We start from the raw sequence: 15,925 nt of genomic DNA on the forward strand, positions 1-15,925 counted from the left end.
CTCACTGCTGCTGAAGCTGCTGCTACAAGCTGCTGGATCAGGGGTTCACTTAGTTTTCACACAGTGCTTCTGTGTTTTGTCTTAGTTTTTGTTTGATAAATGACAGCTATATGTCATATATTGTTGTTAATCAAACCAGATTATCTTTTATTATGTCCTGATGTGAAAAACTCACATTAATGTGTTAAATTTACACATAAATTTCATATACAAGGGTGAGAAAATAACTAGACGTCAGGAACACGCTGTCATTTTCCCACACATTCTTTTTTATTTGTAAATAATAAAAATGAACTTTTTTTTATATATATTTATATATATAAAACGTACACGTCATTTGAGCCACATCTGTTATACAAACAAGAATTGTTGCAGTGAATGCTTTACTCTTCTCTAATTTTCTTGTTGTTTCAGTGAACACAGAAGTTTGTAAACAATCAGTGATTTTTTTTTCTCCTATTAATACTGACAAAGAAAGAAAAAGAAAGGAAAAACCAATTTCACCGGACGATGGAAAGAAAAGGTGTGAAGTGGGTTTAAAGTGTTCAGACTGTCAGAGCAGCGGGGGGTGTGTTCTCTACCCGGCGCCACTGCGTGGTCCCTAATCACGTGCAGACTTGGCCCCTTTTGCAGTGATGGACTGTAAAGTATTTACAGTTTATGATTCTCGGTACAACTCAACAGCTCTTGTGTTAGCGTATCATTATGTTGAATCATAATTAGCATACGGCTGGATCTGATTTGTACACATTTACTCATCCATCATTTCAACCCCTCGGAGGTATACTACGATGTGGAATAACAGTAAGAAGGGCCGTGAGGTCTGCTCAGTACAGCACGTCTTGCAGTGGGTCGAGGAGAGACGTTCAGTTTGAGACACATTCAGCACCGGACTGCGGGACGTGGAACAGCTGAGTTCAAATGTCTTTGCATTATGGGGAATGGCTTCTTGGTTTTTATCTCTTTAATATTCAAGTACGAGCAAACTGTACAACTGCATGCAACATACAAGCGGCCCTACAGTATGTGGAACTAACACGCATCTAGTTCTGTATCTTTATTTTTTCTGCATCGGTTTTTGTTTTACAAAAATGTGCATGCAGCTTGGAGCAGGGTCCAAAGTCATGCTGGCCCCGCCCCCTCTCACGGTGGGAGGAGTCTGCAGGCCGAACGGAGGATGAGCATTGGCGTCCCGACTTTCACGCTCGCCGTCTGAAACGTTGGGACGAGGAACTGAACCGAACCAGTGGCGGGATTGTTGCTTTTTTTCCCTTTTTTTTAATAACCAAGCGTTTGTCGTATTTTTCTTTCAAAAAGTTCAACTTTTTGTTGTAAAAAAAATCAAGCTCTTGTGCTTGTGTTCCTATTAAAAAAAGTCAAACCGAGGTTTGGATAAAAACCTTAAACGTGCCGGGGCTGAGGGAAGGCACTCCCATGAAAAGGTGAAAAATTAGACGGTCCTATCCTGCTCTGGGTGGAGATCAAAGCTCGACTTTTCTCATTATTTCTCTAGTTTTCTACAGTGACACTGCACCCTTGTGACATTTCAAAGTGACATAAACTCGATTTATTGGTCAACCTCCTGGGAGGCCTAATATACATCTATACAAAGACGACCGGCCCGCACGTCGGCCAGCAGTGGAACAAGTAAAACTCTAATCTCACCGTCAAGTGAAAAAATCTAGCAACATGTCTCATCACCAGTCCCCCTGCAGAACACTTGCAGACATTTAATAGTTTTTATGTCTAGTTTTTTTTTTCTCTCCATGCACACACCAGACTAACGACATTATCATGAGCATTTTACGCACTGTAAAAACGTTTTTGTGCCTGTACTAACGAAGGGACAGAAATGAACAACAAAGCAAACACGTTCAAAAGAGACTGGCGTCAGAGCAGCCATGGTAAACATGTTGAAAAGAGGATCTTTCCACAGAGAGAGGGACCAGTGATGTGGCTCCAAAGTTTAGGCACCAGAAGAAGGCCCTGTGCTTCCAGACTGAATTCCCACGCGGGGCCACCCTGCCCGGGGATAAGAGTGCCAGCAGTCTGTTGGGCTTCTGGAGGAGGCCACAGTGGAGAGGACTGCGCCACCTGCAGGCGTGGAGGGGATTACCTCTCTCTCGAGGCCTTACATTCCGATGCTTACATACATTTCTTTGCTAAGTTGATTCAGTTAAAAACCACCCTGCTTCCTTTTGATTCGCTGACATTTATTTTTAGTGTCATTCTCCAACTGGAGAGCTGCTGCCTGTCGACAGCCCCGCCTCTTCAGCACACACAGAGAAAAACAATGGCATTTTTCTTTGAATGGGTATGAAACACTGAGATGTGACGCTCCCTATGAGAGACGAAAATAACCGCGGCAGGAGTGATTGTCAGGTTTCAGCAAAGCTTTCTCGTTTGTGACAGTTTCTGATTGTTGCTGCTCTACATTTCCGCCGCTTGATTCGGTTTCCTTTCGGCAGGCGGTGCAGAGCTGTTGGTCCACTAGGATCGGACGCCGGGCGGTCCGGGCGAGCTGTCGAGGGACGACTGAGAAGCTCTCCTCGTCAGGGAGGTGAGTGTCGGATCCACCAAGGAGGACGGAGGGAACAACTTGTACCAGCCGATGACTGTGCTGGATAAGTCCAACTCCTCCAGCAGGATTTGTGCAACTCCCATGAAGCTTTTATGGTCCATACGGCCGTAGTCTCCCCAGACGATCACCTGAAGGAAAATGATTTATTTGGTGAAGACACACTGCTCTTTCATGCGAAACCCTGCGATGATGAGAAATAAATCTCCGGCTCACCTGTAAGACTTTTCCCTGCGGGCTCTCCTCAAACAGCAGTGCTTGCTGGTACAGAGGGTCAAGTGTTTTCCGTGCAATCTTGGTTTTCTTTTTGGCTACATACGCTCCATTACTCAGGAGATAGACTTTGACATATGGCGCTGAAGGCGGAGACAGAACAATAAAAAAGCCATTAGTGGGGAACACAATATGATCTACACCGACCCTCACAGCTGGATTTATTCTTATGGGAGGGGAGGGGGCAGAGGGAGCTCCAGCTCAGTGTATGCGCTGGATTACAGAGGATGTATAGTGATAATGAAATGTGTGCGTCGGCTGCAGGAGCGAGTCGCTCTTTGGCGTCTGGAGGCGGCCTCACCAGGGAGAGATTTAGATCCCGGCTTTTGCACGAGTCCTCGAGCTCTGATGACCTCCACCTCCAGCTGGCCCTTTTTGTCCATCATACCAATCTGGATGTCACCTTGGTAAGCAAGCACAGTAAAAAGATGGTTGGTTTAATACAAAGGGAACACATCAGCGTCGGCGTTTCCAGTAAAACTGAGACGATGGACGCGACATTCTGTGGAAGACGATCTTAGTTTTGGATCATTTTAGACGAGACGCCTCATCCGACTGACTATGACTCATCTCAATGCTCCAAAACAGGGATGACTCAGAGGTTTTATTCTCTTCTATGTTTAATTAAAAGTGGGCACACATTACAACACAGCTGAGAGCTTCAATGCATTTCAATAAACAGATTATCAATTCAGGTTTGGGTGAGATGAAGAAGAAGAAGAACAGGCAGGATCGACCTGCATGCCTGAACTATGGCTTCATTATCAGTAATGTAAGACGAGTCAACAAGGAGAGATGATGCTTAATTAGATGATACATGAAGAGACGGGGAATGACACTAGGGGACATGCAATGGAAATAGATGAGGAGAAGAGAAGAGAAATGAAATGAGAGAAGAGCAAAAGTGATAAGACCCAAGAAGAGAACAGGTGAGGTGAGTAGAAAAATGATGAGGACGAGAGATGGGATGACCAATATTTCAGAGAAAATAGAAAATAAAAGAGATTAGATGAAGACAGAAGAGAGAGATAAGATGAAAAGACATGAAACAGAGATGAGAGAAGATGTGACAAAAGGAAAAGAGATGAAAGATCAACTAAGAAGAGACAAGAAAGGAGACAAGAAAGGAGACAAAAAAGGAGCTAAATGACTCATTACGAGATGAGAAGAGACAAAGAGTGGAAAGAAAAGAGAAGATATGAGACATAAAGAGAAGAAAAATCCATCAAGAAGAGATGAGACATTAAGAGACAACAAGAGAAATTATAGAAAAGACATGACAGGCGAGATGAGATGATTAATGAGATAAGATGAAAAAAAGGAAAAGAGTGGACGGATGAAACAAGATGGAGCAGACAAGCAGAGACAAAGATACATTAGAGAAAAGACGAGACGAAACGAGGCAAGAAGAGGAGAGAAAAGACCAGTCTAACCAGTTCTGTACCTATAGCAGGAGTAGCCAGAGTTTGTCTGCCCACTAACTGAGCTGGTCCCAGTCCGTCCAGGAAGTCACTGAACTGGCTGCTGGCTCCCAGATTCACTCCAGAGAAGATCAAACTGTCACAGGAAACACAGAAATCTGTCAGTTTGATCACTGATGTCCCTCTTAAAGCGTCCGACTCTCCGACCACATGCAGGCAGAACCTGACATCTCTGCCTAAACACAATGCTACTGAACAAACTATCTCAGAAAACTTTCTCCAAGATAGGCCTGCCACATGCACAGTGGAAACGGCGGTTCACTGACTTCCCCTCGGAGTTGCAGCTGTTCATGCTGCCGTTGTTGGACTCTTTGCTGGGCTGGCGGCTCATGTTCCTGGTCAGCTCCACAGCCATGCCGGTCTCTGTGCTCCTCTGGATGGGTGCGCCCTTCTCCCTTTTATTCTTCGCCTCTGCATGAAACAGGAGAGAAAAATCAGCCATCGAGCCTTAAATCTCGGTCTGACAGCAGCAACAACACAAACACGTTCATGTTTCTGAGTCAGTCCGAAGCGCGAGAGCAGCTATTTATGATCTATATTTTTTTGTCAGTAATAAGAGGAGAAGATTTATGTCACTCGTAATGCAAGAAATGCAGATTATTATAAAGACTGACAGTCAAATCTCTGTTTTTCTGTGTAAAAATGCTAAATGTAGCATTGCTGGAGCATCTAGTTTTGACATCCGGCCTCTCACACTCCCATAATCTGTCATTTTTACACATCATTCCAGTTAAAAGGTGGATTTGTTACCATACTCTTTTCCAATTCTTAGCAGAACATTTCCTAAAATGCAGAGCTTTATTTCCCATCATGCAGATATACTTCACACTCCCAGAGTGAAGCACAGGAGGACGTTTGAGGTCCCAAAAGATGGAAAAAAAAGTCGTCAATCTTCTGAAAGTGACCCCATAACACCAGGTTTCCATTTATTTGACTACCGTTGCATTTGACCAATATTACTAAACAAAACTCGATCAATAAGAGCTTGCGTCTTATTGATCAATGAAAACACAACATTTCTCTCTGTCCTCATCAGGCCTGAGTGAGACCTGAAGAAAACCTTTATCCCGCACAGAAAAACGTATAAATAACAGGATTATTATTAGGGGTGGGCAATGATTAAAATTTTTAATCTAATTAATCACATGATTTCCCTGATTAATCACGATTAATCGCATTTGTGCGCAAAATCCAAAAATTAATTCAAAAGTAGTGTTTAGCCTTTAGCATTTAGTTTTATTTTAAATGTGCTGCCATATTAATGAAAGTGCCATAACATTTGTTGTGCAAACACACTTTTAACATCAGCATTTTTATGTAGCTTTTATGTAGAAGCCTCGCTCCACTGCCTGTTTCCTTGAATGACTTGCTGGTATCAGTTGTGTGTTTTGCATTTAAGTGTCATGGTCTCTCCCCTGGCTCCTGGTAACAAGCACTGGTGCTTTCAATTACTCTCACTCTGCTCTGCTTAATTGCTACACCTGCATTCAATCTGCCGTTAACCCCTGTATATAAAGCTCTGGTTTTCGGTTCCACCCTGTCAGACCGTCTGCGAACACGCTCCTGATACCTGTTCCCTGGCAAAAGTACGCTGACTCCAGTTAACCCACCCGGACCTGCCCTGTAACCCTGCCTGTTCTCCAGTCCTTGGAAATCCGACCTGCCTTCTGCCTGAAACCCTCCCTGATCTCCTGCCCTGGTAATGTTGACCTGCCTTCCGCCTACCTACCACGATTCTGGATTACCCTTGACTAGTGATGGCAAAATGAGGCTTTGTGAACCAATGAGGCTTTCCAGCCCAAAGGTTCGCCAAAAGGTTCATTACCCGAAGCCTCATTGAAACGGTCTCTCTAGTGACACCAGCTGTGCAAAAGGAATATATGACAGACTAAATTAACCCTGAGTTAGAGCATCCTGCAATATAAAATAAACAATTGTTGTCACTGTGTCTCAATGAAAATAAATGTGTGAAAACTGCATATATGGAAGTATTATTGAGTGCTATGGTGTTGATCACTCAAATGAAATATATCAATGATGTACACTGACTACAGTGCTTATGGAACTGGGAGTATGAAAGTGCTTATGGGACCGGGAGTCAGGAATAAACTGTAACAGAGCAGTATGGGCAACAAGACAAATATAAGTTATTGGTTTTTATTTTAAAAAATGTGTGTCAATAACGTTGCGGTTTAATATGCCCAGAAGAAAAAAGAGCGACAGCAACTACCGATAACTATGTTCTTCTCTCGAAAAAACACACACTGCACCGCGGGCTTAAGAAGAAAAAAAACCGCTACAGAGCAGAGTCAGGATGCAGCGGCTCAGTCAGAAGAGCAGTGAAATACACGCGAGTCACTATTTGTCCTACTGTAGCCTACTTTGTATTTTTTTTTCATAATCATTTTTCATTTTCTCCCGTTCTAATCCAATGACTCGGGTCGCGGTGCTGATCTCCGCAATTTGAAGCCTTCAGTTCGTATTGATTAAAATTATTATTTTACAGTACAGTAGTTATTTGTAAAAAAAATAAAGGTTACTACTTCACGGATTTCGCCTATCACGGGTTCTTTTTGGAACGTAACCCCCGCGAAAAACGAGGGTTCATATCCTATATAACTATTCTAACCTAATTACGATATATTCTAATGCAGTACAATAATAATAATAGATGACATGACTGATATAATAACTGAACTTAACCACTAACTCTGATACAACCAACGCACACTCTACCTCTCACCAATACCAAACGCCAACTCAAAACCCTCGAAGTGCCGCAAGGTTCAAACCCTTTTTATGCGATAGTGACGCTCAAAATGAATCAGTGACGTGTACACTGAATCCGAGGCCTCGTTTGTCATCAGTCACGTGATTTTTATGGAAACGATACAAGCCTCGAACCAACGCTTCATCTGGCTCGCCCCTTTTTGCTCGACACATGCTCCGAGGCCTCGCTTCAAACGCCACATCACTACCCTTGACTGTTACTGCTGCTATGGTCACCTTTTCTGTTGTGTGTGTCCCCCCCCCCCAGGACTCCCAGCCCCGTGGCGAGTGAGCTCGGACTTACCACCACACACACACACCTGGACCATAGCACACCAGCCTGCCAAGCCAGCAACCCGGGTTCAATACCAGAGTCGGCCCCAACTCCCTTTCCCCTGAAACTCCAATAAACTTTTTAAAACGTGACGCATTTGTGGTCCTCTGTCTGGTCCTGACATTAAGTGATATTTTAGACTGGAACTACTACGGTGATAAGACAATTCAACTTGGCAGTGTTTACAGATGACTTTGGTTCTGTCAACTCCGCCGTCTGGAATAACTTTAAAAGGAAAATGGCAGAGTCAAAGTTCCGTACCCTTCTCCATGTTTGGTGGATCCGCCAATTACTTTCTTTTCCGGTTCCACAGCAACAGACTTTTACGATAATAAAACAGGATTGGTCCGTAGCGCAGTGGGTTACACCCCATGTACAGAGGCTATAGTCCTCGCTGCAGCTGGCCCCAGTTCGAGTTCAGCATCGGACGGCCCTGTGCTGAGTGTCATTCCCCCTCTCTCTGCTTCCTGTCTCTCTGAACTGTCCTATCCATTAAAGGTACAAAAGCCCCAAAAACTAATTAGGAAAAAAAAATACTGCGTTAATGCGCGAAATTATATTTATCAGCGTCAAATCATTAGGCGAGTTAACTCGCCCAGCCCTAATTATTATACTTAAAAGGCTCAGGGGACCCCCAAAACATCCCAGAGTTATACAGTGGAAACCGCTTATAGTGATCACGTTGGTCCAGAGCCAATTTGAACACTATAAGCAGTTGATTACTAAAACCGAATTTGTATTTTATATTTTAGTCCCTTCTTTCCTTTCTGGACGTCTGCTTCTGCAAACGTAACGAGTTGACACCGGGCAGCAAGCCGAGATGGTGCGGCGAAGCTTGGCATTCCTCAGGCTACCTTGTGTAGTCTAATTAAGCAAAGAGAGACAGTCATGAATGCTAACTACGGAGAAAGAAAACGACGGCGCCCGGGAAAAGCACCTGAGGAATGCCAAGCTTCGCCGCAGCATCTCTTTGGCTCGTTTTTGGTATTTTGTCATTCGCTTCGAGGAGACTACGTTTTTCATTCAGACAAAATGACTTCCTTTTTCCAGCCATGATTCGCGCGCTTGCTGCCCGGTGTCAACTCGTTACGTTAGCTAGTGAGGCAGAAGCAGACGTCCAGAAAGGAATCAAGGGAGTAAAAAATAAAATAGCTACACATAGTTTTAAAATTATTTTTGCACATGTTTACATTCATAAAATGGCCAAAAATGAACATTATAAGCGGATTTCTTGATCACTATAAACAAATTATTTAAACAGCATTTGTATAGAAATAATTCTGTCCCAAGCCTTGTGATCTATATAAGCGGTTGATTACTATATCCGTGACCACTATAAGCTGTTTCCACTGTACTGCTATAGGCCCAGACTGCTGGGGGAGCTCCCATGATGCACCTCTCCTCCCTCTGCTCTTTTTGCTACTACTCTTTACTTTTATACCCAATCCTGACACCCTCACTGGATGTCAGCTCGTAAAATAGTCTATTTTAGTTTATAAATGTTCGTATTCTCTAAATACAATGAAGTTGATCAGTGAAGATGCTGGAATTCAATTCATTTGGACTTCTGTTTCTTAAATTAAGGTGTTAAATAAAAAAAAAAATGATTAGCTTTGTTAGAAATTAGGTTTGCGCTTCAAATCTTTGCTAAATAAATCCAATAAAAGCTGATGAACGACACAAATCTTATAATCTGTACGCTGCTTACAAGAAACCCTTAAACCAACTTTTATCTTTTAATGATTAAATTTAAGGCTCATAAAACACTGACCCCTGATTATGTGTCACCCTGAGCTCCAGCAGCTTAGGTGGAGGTTAAAAACCAGACGAGACAGTAGCTTAACTCAGACTCTGACCTGCCGAAGAAGAGCAGGCTGCACATCTGTGTCCTGCTTTTCATCTCTGCTTAAGGCTCACTTTAATTCCTCTGAACATTATTAGTGTTTGGTGCCTCTTTTACGATCATGTTTTGACAAACAAAATCACAGTCTCGTATTAACCGTTAAATGTCATCTCACATCACTTTACATATCCAACAGTGGTGCATGGCTAAGATCGTGACCATTCTGCATCGTATGAAACTAAATTAAGCCAAAAATGGAGTAAATATCACAGAGAAAACAGAGAAACGTGACTCTAAAACAGACCAAACTGCAGGGTCATTTCCGTCTGTGAGCTGAACAGTGAAGCATTCGTCACTGGTGGTCACACAGAGTTGATTATCACAAGATCGAGTTCGGGACTCTGTGATCTCTTGGCGTGAAGCAAAGCCGAAGCCACACCCGTGCTCTACTCAGTCCAGTTAATGAGCATAAACAGGAAATGTTTAGGCAGAAAGAGAGCCAAAATATCCCAGTGCGACATCTTCCACTGTTCTGTGTCCGTATTCTTACTCCAACTTGTGTTCTGAGCCATTGACCGACCCTCGATGAAACAGTATATCAGCACAAAAGCCCGTCATGAAGTATGGTATCATCCTATGATCGCACTAAAATCCTCAAGTTTTAATAGTGAGTCTGCCTTACCTGTGCTTGCTCTGATCCATCCTGACCTGCTGAGATTTTCAAGATCTCTACTTTGTCTCTTTGGTCTACAACATGGGTGGAGGTAGGGGTGAGGGCGCGATGAGAGACCCCTCCAGGCCTGATACTCTGTGAAAGCTTTTTATGTCCGCTAAAAGGACAAGACGTGCAGCACTTGGCTTTCATCTTAATAAGTGGACGCTGGGTCGGGACGCTTGCGTGGCTGGGGGCTGAGCTGTGAGCGACACTCAGCTGAAACTCTCTGAAACGTGTCATCTGGAGCTTTTCTGCACATTTTACTCCTCAGGACCACAGTGAAGATCTGCAACGTGTGCAACATATTGTTCTCAAATCAGTTTGGATGCGTCAGTTCAGCTGGACTTGAGGATGTTTAGGATTAAGAGGTTGTTCAACCTCAACAAAACATTTCAGAAGATTTATTTAAATACACATCTGTGGCTTAATGTCACTCTGCTGCTGACCTGGTTTAAAGGGGATATACTACGAGGATAAAAAGCCCTTTCTGTACTCCAGAGCATGTATAAGTGTCCTAAGTGAGCACAGACTCAAAAAATGCAACATAACACAACCCCATCACCTTGTGTGGCGTCTGAAAACATCTTATTGAGTGAGCTGTTCAGAGTCAGAACTGCTTTTTCCTTTGCTATGAACAGCAGCAGGGGTATCAAAATGATCCGGTAAAGGGCCGGTGTGGCTGCAGGTTTTTGTTCCAACCCTGCAGCAGCACAGCTGACTTGTTTCATTCAATCAACTGAACTGTCTGCACTGAAGCTCTTAACTAGTTGGAACCAAAACCTGCAGCTACACCGGCCCTTTCACGGATCAGTTTGAGACCCCTGATCTAAAGCACGGTGTGTTTCCAACAGAACTGAGAATTTAGGCTTGTTGTGCCATTTAACGCTGGGGTAAACTGTCTCTTATGCTCTTAAAACTGAAACCCAGACAAACAGAGCGGCAGTGAAGCCAAGAGTTTATTGAGCTGAACTGAGACAGAGAATTTACAACGAGTTTGAGGTCGACCACACGTGGCTCGGGATGAGACTGCGTCCAAAACGAGGGATCGGTGCCGAATGTGGTCAATTGAAAAGTGTTTGGTGTGTGGTTGTCTGTGCTGTCAGGCTGGATCCAACGTGCTTTAAAGGGATATGCCACCCCCAGGCCAAATTAAGTGTATCCCCGCATTCCCGAGACATAAATAAGTGTGTGGGAGCGTTTTCCTGGCGACCCAGGCATTGTCCGAATCTCACAGCACTGACCACTGCTTGGTTGCGCGTAATACATAAATGCTAGCGTCGCCACTCGAAATATTTCGCCCTACGTGAATTAATTTACTTGATTTACCTTCTAATTACTGTGTGAGTGGTGTACTTTCACATCGAGCACACTCCCCGCTACGTCATTGGGAATACCCCCCTTCACGCTGGTTTGTTTGAGGAAGTCGGGGGTGGGGATTCCCAAAGACGTAGCGGGGAGTGTGGTTCGGCTGTATTTTCCGCACCTGAAACTAGTTCCCAAACCGACATGAGCAAAACAGGCCTTCTGTGTAGATTTACACAGTCATTTGCAGTCGATGTGAAAGTACACCACTCACACAGTAATTAGAAGGTAAATCAAGTAAATTAATTCACGTTGGGCGAAATATTTCGAGTGGCGACGCTGGCGACGCTAGCATGTATGTATTACGCGCAACCAAGCAGTGGTCAGTGCTGTGAGATTCGGACAATGCCTGGGTCGCCAGGAAAACGCTCCCACACACTTATTTATGTCTCGGGAATGCGGGAATACACTTAATTTGGCCTGGGGGTGGCATTTCCCTTTAAAGGGAGCATTATTTTGACTATAGTGATCTCTAAAAAGACGCACCCTGCGGAGGACTAAATCCACATGTGAAGACATGCTTGAAAACGTACATTTCTCACATATCTCACCGTTTCATTAAGTATCAGCTTGTGAAGAAAATGCAGATTATGCCTCATTTACCTCCAACTTCAGCGTAGAAGCTGCACTGCTCAGATCATTTTTAAAATGTCTCATCTTTGATAATTTCTATTCGTTTTAAGGCAGCAACTAGCCTGGCTGACGCGTCCACACCTCGATGAGATGGTGGTCTGGGAACTAGGTGTGCATTTTTAGTATTTGAGGCGTGGTTTACGAATGCCTAGAGTCGTTTATTGGGCGCTACGAATGTCTATCAAATGGCGTCTGGTTCCTCCCATGCTGCTTTGCGCGCAATTCATAGCTAATTGTATCACTTATACCAGATGACGTGTGTAGAGCGACAGAAATTCGACGAGATAGAAGAAGAAAAAAAAGTAAACTTGCGTTCTAAGCTACTTAAAACACTTTCTAAGGCTGTATCAAACGGTAACGTTGTGTCCACTGCCATGTTGGATTAACACTCTACAAGCTTCGGTGTCGCGCATAGACGTCATCATCGTCTTGCTTACCCCCCCCGTTCTGTGATTGGTTCCCTAACTCAGGCAAAAATACGGGCGGTGGTTTCCAGGCTGCCTTTGCAGTGTGAATGAAATCGCGCGCAAAGCAGCATGGGAATTCCCAGGCTAGGCAGCAACATGAAATAAGGCAAAGTTATGGGAATGTGTGAAAAATATTTGAATTTGTTCATTAAATAAAGAGTATTTGATATAATATCAGATAGAAACACACAGATTCACTCGCCATCTCCTGATGGAAGTTAAGAAATTACTAAACTTAACTTTCATATCACCTTGACGACAGTCCAACAACAATTCTGAGTAAGTTTTGGAATATTTGCTGGAACATTTGCTCTTTCACATCGCTCACGAACCCATTCGGGGTTGCTTTTGCAACTCACCGGGGCCGCTGATCTGTGATGTGCTGCGGCTGCGACGGTTGCCGACAATGGCCACCACCCGCGCGCTGAGACTCGAGCGTCTCTTCTTGCTGCCGCCGCCCACTGTGCCCAGCGCCGTGTCCGATTGGCTGCCGTCGTTGCGCTCCTGCGTGTAGATCTCTCCGCTCACGCTGGAGCTCTTCAGCATACTGCGGCCCATCGCTGATCGCATCTTCCGGCTGGAGGAAGGAAAAAACGGCTGAATATGTGATATGGTGTGTGTTGGGAGAGGTGGTGTTAAGCTCACTTTTACTCAATGTTCATAAATGATATTGCTAATATGGGGTGTCATACAGCTTCATGTCAAAAGAGGCAAACTATCCCTTTATCCCAGCAGTCAGCAACTTTTATTTAGTCATATTAGCTTGAACTGTCATGGGATTCTGGAAGTAGAATATTAAATAGGCTATTTAGGAAAAATCACGAATTCTGTAGCTCCCTCTAAAATCTGTAAGCGTGCTTGCAAAAACCGAGCGCTCCCGGCTGTTTTTAACCAATCACGTTAGGGGGGAGGAATCGCTACCTGTCAATCACAGCTTGTGCACACGGTGCTGGGCGTGAGTCTGTCCCAGCTTGTGTGCGCGCACACTGGTGTGAACTCACGTGCACAACCTCGTCCACAGAGGGGGAGGGGTTTGGGGGGCGATTCGGAGCTTGTTAGAGGTTGGGGGAGGGACCTGAAAGTTGTGTCAGTTCGAATTTTCCGACTTTAGACTCGGAATTTTGAAAACCTGCCGATGGCAGCTTTAAACTCACTTTTACTCATACCATACCTTTATTTTTAACAAAATGCAAAAAAACCCAGCATGGCTGAGAAGAGGAAGCGTTAACTTTCAAACTGACTGGTTGAGGTTTGATGTTTAATAAAACATCAAGAGACACAGATAACACGAGGAATCACCTGCGGCCCCAAAGAAAAGAACGGATGAGGACTAAACCTCAAACTACATAAAAAACAATGAGTGAGTGAGACTGAAATAAAACATCTTTGCAGAACAAAGCTGATAAGATCAGGAATTCAAGTTTATTCTTCTTAAACGAGCTGTTGCGCGCGAGCAGAAGCCGCAAAGTGACCAACGCTGCCGCCCAGGGTTGTGGAGGAGCCACCGCATGTCCGTCCCCACAGAGGGGGTCAACGTGCTGCAGGAGAGTCCAGCTACGCTGCCACTTTCGCCCATAAACTCTGCTCCAGATGGGCCCCTGACAGCTATGTTCCACTGGCCCACAGGAGCTGGGGAACGGGTGGAGAGAGGGAGGGTGGTGTGAGGCCTGTCCACTGCCCCCTGCAGGGTAGTTAGGGAATTGCAGGTAGAACAGGGATAGGACGGAAGGACAGGATCTTGAGGATAGAGGGGATCCAGGCAGTCACAGCACAGGAGGCATGCAAGGAGGGATCTGAGACATGCACGGGGAATGCACAAACACACACACACACAAACACAAAAAAGTAATCAGTCTTAATATGTTTGTTCTTTCTGCTTGAAAACTTTGCTTTACGAGTTCATTTTAAAAATATCTTGTGAGAGGTTTTAATTAGATAATATAATTCATAGATAATATCAAGGCAAATGCAATAAAAGGCCAGAACTCAGAAGATTTTTCAAAAAAAGCCCCGAGGAGCAGCATTAAAGTGAATCAAACTGAAATTAACTGGAATATCAAAAAATGCAGGTACTGTACATGTAGGTGGGTAGAAGGGTGATTAACAAAGGTAATAACAGAGGATGCAGACGGGTTCAGTGTGTAAATGTAATCTCACACAACGGCAGAAGGATCCACTAAACGTGAACGTTTCCATCCTACTCTGCGTGCAAACTGACCTGAGGCCTGCAGGGCTTCGACATCACCAGGCTACAAATGAAACCTCCCTGTAAGCCGTTCAGTGGTTTCACGACCTGAGATAACCAGAGATCTGACAGAATCTGTCAGCTTGGTGAAGTTTTGACATCAGAACCTCTGATGTGAACACAATCCTCAGCTTCAGGATAAACGGGGAGGGAGAGCCCGACTCTTCTGACCTCGCCGGTGTTCCAGAAGCTTGCTGATGTATGTTGTCAGGGTTGTCCACGCACTTTTGGCTCTGACTTGTGAGGATTTATCTGCTCCCACTCTTTATAAACTGAACAAAGACACACATGTCTTTCCACTCTTGACTGCACAGACAGTGTTTTCCTACCAGACTGTTTGGATTGATCTTCTGCGAGGCTGTGAAGAACGCCGCCCCTCTCTCCTCCTCCTCGACCTCAATACATTAACCAGCTAATAAGCTGCACTCCATCACCAGCTGGTTCACTGAGGGCCCCTGAGAGAGGGCCATTTGTCCCTGTCAGCGCCCTGCTGCCGGTCAGCCGGGACTGTGTATGTTTGTGAGGGTGCACACGATGTTCTCTTTCTATCTGCTTCAGATCAGCTGAACTTCATTATCTTTTTAGTTTAGTTGTTTATTTTCCAGTAAATAACCAACACAGTGTTAAAGGTTGGGGATCTTTATGAAATCAGCCCCCACACACAACGCAGTGCCAGTCCACACTGCTCCCAAGATGGCAAAACAAGCTACCAAATGCTATCAGAGCAGGGGTGTCAATCTCCCAACACTCTTCACTGTCTCATCTTTCTCCTTTAAACGGATAGGCAGCGCTCGATGCTTCCAGCAGAGCCAAGTTTCACCAGAACACATGCAATTGGTACATTTATCCATATCTCCAGAACGCAGTAGGGTCAGAGCGAAGTCCTGATATGTGGGGACTGGGAGACATCTGATGTTGACTGACAGCATCATCTGGTGATAACTTTGTTTATTTTGTGCATATTACATGTTCTGCTGTGACACTGAGGTCGCTCAGTGTATCAGTAGATGTGGTAAAAACATGTAAAACCAGCTTTAAAAATCGTTCTGTCCTCTCAGGGCCTGAGCTCAGTTAAGATGGAATGAGGTGAAGTGGAAAAGTGGCACTTTGCATCCAGAGTTTTAGAGGCAATTTGTTCACAATCCAGCATTTGTGACGGTATGAACATGAGTTAGTGCCCAAGTGGCATGAGAAACCTCTGTGAAGGCAGCTTTATCACAGGCTG

The 15,925-nt window shown here is 44.4% G+C and overlaps 1 protein-coding gene across 21 annotated transcripts in view; it reads right to left on the bottom strand.

Annotated features, from left to right (window-relative positions):
* Positions 1 to 248: 248 nt before the first annotated feature.
* Positions 249 to 15,925, bottom strand: part of LOC142378640 (regulating synaptic membrane exocytosis protein 1-like) — a 95,947-nt gene continuing 80,270 nt past the window's right edge. For all 21 annotated transcript variants that reach the window (XM_075463374.1, XM_075463375.1, XM_075463376.1 and 18 more), the window contains 6 exons: positions 12,815 to 13,032; positions 4,599 to 4,743; positions 4,296 to 4,408; positions 3,153 to 3,254; positions 2,795 to 2,934; positions 249 to 2,709 (listed from right to left, as the gene is read on the bottom strand). In XM_075463374.1, the coding sequence (XP_075319489.1) occupies positions 2,491 to 2,709; positions 2,795 to 2,934; positions 3,153 to 3,254; positions 4,296 to 4,408; positions 4,599 to 4,743; positions 12,815 to 13,032 (937 nt within the window). In that variant the 3' untranslated portion in view covers positions 249 to 2,490. The remainder of the gene's footprint in view (positions 2,710 to 2,794; positions 2,935 to 3,152; positions 3,255 to 4,295; positions 4,409 to 4,598; positions 4,744 to 12,814; positions 13,033 to 15,925) is intronic.

The sequence above is a fragment of the Odontesthes bonariensis genome, chromosome 4 (assembly GCF_027942865.1).
Source record: "Odontesthes bonariensis isolate fOdoBon6 chromosome 4, fOdoBon6.hap1, whole genome shotgun sequence".
In the NCBI taxonomy this organism is placed as follows: domain Eukaryota; kingdom Metazoa; phylum Chordata; class Actinopteri; order Atheriniformes; family Atherinopsidae; genus Odontesthes; species Odontesthes bonariensis.